Source organism: Myzus persicae, unplaced genomic scaffold, assembly GCF_001856785.1.
Source record: "Myzus persicae strain clone G006 unplaced genomic scaffold, MPER_G0061.0, whole genome shotgun sequence".
Classification (NCBI taxonomy): Eukaryota; Metazoa; Arthropoda; class Insecta; order Hemiptera; family Aphididae; genus Myzus; species Myzus persicae.
The window spans coordinates 62,888-69,346 of NW_019104350.1; the positions used below are offsets into that span (position 1 = coordinate 62,888).

Consider the following 6,459-nt stretch of genomic DNA (forward strand, 5'->3'; position numbering starts at 1 on the left):
TCTATTAAATTAAATGTGTATGTGTAATATAGGGCATTTCTGTAAAATAATTGTTGCGTCGTAAGAACTTTAAGTTCAGTAAATAGATCTTTGGTGGGATATGTTTTTCGTTTACTCAAAATTATTTTGATTATGCTTTTTTGGGCTTTGAATATTTTATTGCTTCCTATAATACCTAATTCACCCCAAGCGGTTATTCCGTATTGTATAATAGATTGTGTCATAGCAAAGTATATTAAACGTAGAGTCTGGTTATTTAGGTATTTTCTTGCGTAAATGAATAGATAGTGCATTTTCCGTAGTTTCATTATTGTGCTATTTATGTGTGTATCCCATTTTAGGTGTTGGTCAAAAATAATACCTAAATATTTAATAGTTTTCGTTTTATTTATAACATTACACGAACAGTTATTAGATTTACAATCTATATTATGGATTTTAATTGTATTTGAATTAGGTTGGGTTCTTTTGTCTAGAGTGAAATTAATGTAGTTTGATTTAGTGTAATTTATTCTTAAATTATGGTTAAGAAACCATGCATTTATCAAGTGGAGGTCCGTTTCTGCTTTTAGACGAACTTCGTCCCAAATTTCCCCAGATATAAGGATGGCTGTATCGTCTGCATAAGAAAATAGTTAACCGTGAATATTTAAATGATTTAGCGAAGAGACTTATATAATATAAAGAATAGGTGATAATACAGTCCCTTGAGGAACTCCCGTTGTGATTGTAATTTCGTCACTAAGTGTGTTATTAATTCTTACTTGTTGTTTTCTGTTGTCTAAGTAAGATTCTAATAATTTTAGTGGTTTATTAACTATACTTATTGATTGAAGTATGAGTATCAATGATTTATGAGAACTGCTGTCAAAAGCTTTACTGAGGTCCAGGAAATTTCCTAATGTTTTTTTATTCTTGTTTAGGTTACTGTATATATCCATGGAAAGCCGTGCTAAGGCATCTTTTGTTTCTAGGTTTTTCTTAAATCCGTATTGGGCTTAGGTAAGATATTATTTTCTTCTAAGTAATCTAAGTAACCACGAATAAGAAAGTGAATTTCAAAACAAACATAATGCAAAATATATGAAATATTATGGTATGAGAAACAAATGTTACAGTATTTTTTGATTGTAAATAATAATATTGAACAATACAAATTATAAATTGACAATAATGTTAAAAACATCCATACAGGTGAATGTAAAACCAAAATAATGAAATTGAAATCATTTACTTTTTTTTTTCTGTTTAAACCGACAGCAGAGGAGGATCTGTTTGAACACTACTACTCCTCTGCTGCCTTCGTTTATTAATGTTTAATAAAATCGCTAATATATACACATACTTAATGAATATATAAATTATGGGTGCTTCACCTTAAAAATAAAAATATTAATACAATAAATACAATACAATACAATACAATACAATACACAATACAATACAATGTGATACAATAAGTATATAAAGTCCGTTGGTAATGACGGTCCGCTGTCGAGTGCATCTTCGTGTGCTCAGTCAGTGGGGGTGGCTGCCAATTCATTCGCTCTTCGATCGGTCTCAGCTATCCTTTCATCGTGCTCCTTACAGCTTAAAATGTTGTCGACCACATCGTAAAAGGCGCGTTGGGAGGCAGCCTGTAGCCGGTCGTTCTCGGTGGGCTGGACATCAAAGGGGCCGCACAACAAATCTTAAACGTCACCCGGGCTTATATTTCGGTTACCGACAAACATCTTCACCGGCAGCCGAAGCGGATCCCAGTAAGCACAATCAAAGATTGTGTGCTCCGCAGTGTCCTTCGGGCGTTGGCAGTACACTCAAGCCGCATCAGAGGCGCGCTTCATCCGGTGCAGGTAGCACCAGAAACACAAGTGTCCCGTGAGAGCCTGCGTTACATGGAACGTGAAGTCTTTGGGATACCTTCTCGTCCATCTTAGCAGGTTCGGAAGAATCGTGCGCGTCCAGGCTCCTCTAATGCCACGACTCCACCCGTTCGACCAGGCAGCAAGCAGGATGTCACGCTCTGCTCTCCGGGTCTCATCCTTTGAGTCAGCTCTGTCCGAGTCGTCGAGTTTACTTCGGACTCTTTTGCGTTCCAAAGCAAGAAGATCACACCCGGAGGAGTTCCCGCCAGGAATAAGGCTGTCTCGGCCGAGACTGTTCGGTAAGCCCTCGTGACTCTGAAAGCCGGAATCCTCTGTGCCCGAATCATGAGGTTTCGACAGATAGCGTACTTGCATGCTCTTTCAGCTCACGTTGGACAGGCATACAGCAGCGTGCTGTTGACCACTGACATTAGCAGCGCTCTCTTGGACTGTGAGGGTCCTCTAAGGTTGGGTATGAGCCGTCCTATAGCCAGTGCTGCCTGAGACGCCTTCCCCGAAACAGTAGTGAAGTGTCCCCTGAATGAAAGGTGTGAGTCTAGATGGAGTCCCAGGTATCGCAATTTCCTTAGCAAAGGAACTGTGTGACTCCCTACAGCAAACACCGGATCCCGATAAGCCCACTTCTTAGTCAGCATGATGGCTTCGGTCTTGTGCCGTGCTAGTTGAAGTCCATGAGCGCCCATCCAGCCAACGATCGCGTCTAACGTGGGGTTGACCACCTCTTCGAGGGTGTCTGAAGTCTCTCCGACTGCGAGTAGGGCTAGGTCATCTGCAAAACCGACAAGCTGAACCCCCTCCTGAACGTCACTCCTGAGGATGTCATCGTAGAAAATATTCCACAATGTGGGGCCGAGGACCGACTCCTGCGGGACACACCCTGTGACCGGTTTGTCGGCGCTGTTCCCATTAGAAGTTCTAATGATAATTGTACGTTTCTCCATGTATGACCGTAAAATTTTTAGGAAGTATCGAGGGACTCTGCGTTGAAGAGCCTCGTCCATGTGCTTCCATGGCGCAGAGTTGAAGGTATTCTGAACGTCGAGTGCCACCAGAACGCACAGTTCCTGATTTGTTGAGGGTCCTTGGTTGGCCCACTTAGCCAGGTCAAGAACTTTATTGATGGCGTCCTCAGTGGAGCAACGCCTTCGGAAGCCAAACTGGTTGGTACTGAGTCCACCAGTCCTCTCTAGGTGCTCGTTAAGCCTGAGTAGGAGGATCCTCTCGAATAATTTACTGGCGGTGTCCCGTCCTTTATGAAGAAGTAGAAGTCTGGCCTTTTTCCACCCAACAGGAAATACTGACTCGCTTAAACATTTATTTTACATTTTAACAAATATATCGGTGGACCTATTGGCAATCAGCGAAAGCATCTCGTTAAGAATTCCATCCAGCCCGGTCGCTTTGCCTCTTGACAGTCAAGAGACTGCTAGCCTGACCTCCTCTGCGGTGATGGGCGAGCACTCATTACCATGATTTAAGTTGTAACCATCGGCAGTGGTGGTTGGGAAGTTAGGATCTACTTGACCATCCATCGGCACACGTTGCCTATTGATAATTGGCATAGAAGGGAATAGGTGATCAGCAATCTCTTTTTCGCGTCCAATGGCCGCTATACCTGGTGGCTGTCTGCCCAGCCGCCCTGAAACAATTCCTGATGGCACACCCCAGGGATCGTTATCTACCGATGCACAAAGGGCAGCCAAGCTTAGCTTCTGTGACTTACGGATGGAAGCGAGTAAAGCCTTGCGTGCCTCTCTGAAGGCGATTCTTTCCGCTGTACTGCCATCAGGACCATGTCTCTTAACCACTCTGAGATATATGTGCCTATTCCTGATGCATTCGGCTCTAACATCGGCAATCTCATGGTTCCAACAATTAACTGCTTTCCGTTTGTGGACTCCGTAGACTCTTCTGGGCATACAGAAATCGCAGGCATTAACCAGATAATTATTGAGAGTCTCAGCTGCGTCATCCGCCGAGGCGGGCTCCTCCAAGAACGGTGGTCCCTCATCCAACTTTCGAGACAGCGCAGCAGGGTCAAGCTTACGTGAAGCCCATCCTAGATGTTCACCCCGTCTTATGGGTACGTTATCATTAAGAGCTCGCGAGTAGGGAATGAGGTTGAATGCGATGTAGTTGTGGTCGCTACCGGAATAAGCACCTCCCAGTCCACTACCTAAGCCAGGGGGTCTATTCTCAAAGGTATCGAAAACAGTTTTCGATGGAAAATCAGTCGAAAAGACTGATGGTTTCGACATTTACAAAAAAGACTATTCTCAAACGGTTTTCGACTGTTAATTCGATAGTAGTTTTCAACTATTTACAACGACAGCGGATTATGAGTCGAAAACGGTTTTCGACACATAATTTCCAATTTAATTCCATTGTTAATCAGTGTTTAATATTGTTAAACTGTTAAATATATTTTATTTCATTGCCGATTTAAAATACTTTGAACTTTCTTATTCATTTTTTCTATTACCGATAATAGTTATACTAGTGTTAGTTATGGCATTTGTTGATGACGATTTAGAAATGTATATGCAATTGAATGGCATAGTAAACATGGAAATCGTCAATTTTATTGACGATAATGAACCAAGACGAATATTAAAACAAGAAGATCCTTTTGTTGGTAGGTCCAACCTTTATTATAACTAATATTTTTATAACAAAGGACAAATAGATAGTTTATTATTCATATCAATTTATTAAGCGGACTTACTAAAATCCTTTTCTTTTAATTTTATATTGTTAACTAATTTAAATTTGGAACCAAACATATTTTTTCTTTCAGAATTGTCAGATCGGAAGTTTATTGGTACTTATCGTTTAAGTAAGCAATTAGTTGAAGAACTTATAGATACATTGACTCCTTACATGAATAGTCCAATGACGTCTTCTGGGATAACTATAAAAAGAAAAGTTAGTTGCTAACTATTGATTATTGAGGATAGGCGCAACTAAGGTAACAATGCTTGTGAGGGGGGACGCTTCTTCACAATTTTGTTAAGTAATTCAGTCGATTTTTAAACAAAAAACTGTGGTGGGCTATTTGGATAACTGGGGGGACTTAGCCCTCCCCCTAGTTGCGCCTATGTTATTGAGATTAGGCACTATTAGTTTTGCTAATGACTTAGTAAATAATAATAAAAAAATATTTTCATTTAAGGTATTAACAGCTCTAAGATTTTTTGCTAGTGGGAGTTATCAGCAGGATATTGGGGAACACAGAGGCGCAGCCCTTAGTCAACCCTCAGTTAGTAGATGTATTACTGAAGTTGCAGAAGCATTAAATAATCCTATAATATTAAATAAATACATACATTTCCCAAGCACTATAGAACAACTTAACATTATTCGACAAGGGTAATTCAATTTTTTTAATTTCTTAATTTAAGTATTAAGTATATATAGGTAATACATGATTTAGATTTTACAACAAATTTGGAATACCAGGAGTTATTGGAGTTATAGATGGAACTCATGTGGCTATTGTACCACCCAATACCGCCGATGATGTATATCCAGAACATATATATGTCAACCGGAAAGGCTATCATAGCATAAATACACAACTTGTGAGTTTATAAAATATAAAATATTATTTATATTTGGAAGGTATATTATTAAAAAAAATTCATTAGATATGTGATTCCGATTTAATGATCTTAAATGTATGTGCTAAATTTCCGGGGAGTACGCACGACAGTCATATTTGGCGTCTTAGCCCTGTAGAAGGCCTTATGAAACAGTTACATGCAATTGGACAAACATCATACTTCTTACTAGGTACACAATCTCAATTTTTTTTTATTGTTAACAACATTTTTAAAGTTTTTAATATATTATACTGGCAGGTGATTCTGGATATCCATTGAGACAGTGGTTATTGACTCCATTGTATCAACCACAACCAAACACTCCAGAAGCTAACTATAATAAATGGTTTTGCAGAACAAGATCAATAATTGAACGTTGTAATGGTGTTCTTAAAATGCGGTTTAGGTAAATTTATATATAATAGTATAAAAATGATAAATGTAATAATTAATAGGGCTATTTACTTTTTGATATCTATTTTAGATGCTTACTTAAACATAGGGTACTTCACTACTCACCAGAAAAAGCTGCCAGTATAATTAACTCATGTACCATTTTACATAATATTAGCATTTCTAATAACATACCAATAATTAGAAATATAGAAGACTTGACTGATATAGATTTAGGTAATATAGACAATGATCCCGAAGTTGAACAAATAGTCAACAGAATTAATCCAGAACTCACTGCTGGAAAACGGATGCAACAAACAATCATTGATTTATATTTTCAATAAGTCCAGAAAATTCACAAATTATTAAAATACCAATAGTGTAAGAAATAACAATTTATATTATATACATTTAAATAAACAAATCTTATAAAAAAAAACTTTGCAGAATAACAACATAAAAAATAAAAGTATCTTATATTCAGTCTGATTATATTAGTTTCAGTATCACAAAATTAAAACTAAACTAAAAAAAACAATTTTTTCAATACAATGTAATAATAATATACATAATAC

General features: G+C 38.0%; 1 protein-coding gene across 1 annotated transcript; it reads left to right on the top strand.

The window, feature by feature from the left end:
* The first annotated feature begins 4,394 nt into the window (after positions 1–4,394).
* Positions 4,395–6,228, top strand: LOC111041413 (putative nuclease HARBI1). Its single transcript, XM_022325681.1, has 7 exons — positions 4,395–4,521; positions 4,684–4,811; positions 5,059–5,255; positions 5,320–5,467; positions 5,534–5,678; positions 5,747–5,894; positions 5,973–6,228. Exons 1-7 carry the CDS (start codon positions 4,395–4,397, stop codon positions 6,226–6,228), a joined length of 1,149 nt encoding a protein of 382 aa, XP_022181373.1.
* Positions 6,229–6,459: the final 231 nt, after the last annotated feature.

What these genes read in the sequence shown, in the direction of transcription:
- LOC111041413 (XM_022325681.1), top strand. Translation starts at nt 4,395, where the DNA reads ATGGCATTTGTTGATGACGATTTAGAAATGTATATGCAATTGAATGGC. An exon ending in ACAAGAAGATCCTTTTGTTG is followed by an intron (nt 4,522 to 4,683) that starts GTAGGTCCAACC and finishes TTTTTCTTTCAG; the next exon opens with AATTGTCAGATCGGAAGTTT. An exon ending in GTTCTTAAAATGCGGTTTAG is followed by an intron (nt 5,895 to 5,972) that starts GTAAATTTATAT and finishes TATCTATTTTAG; the next exon opens with ATGCTTACTTAAACATAGGG.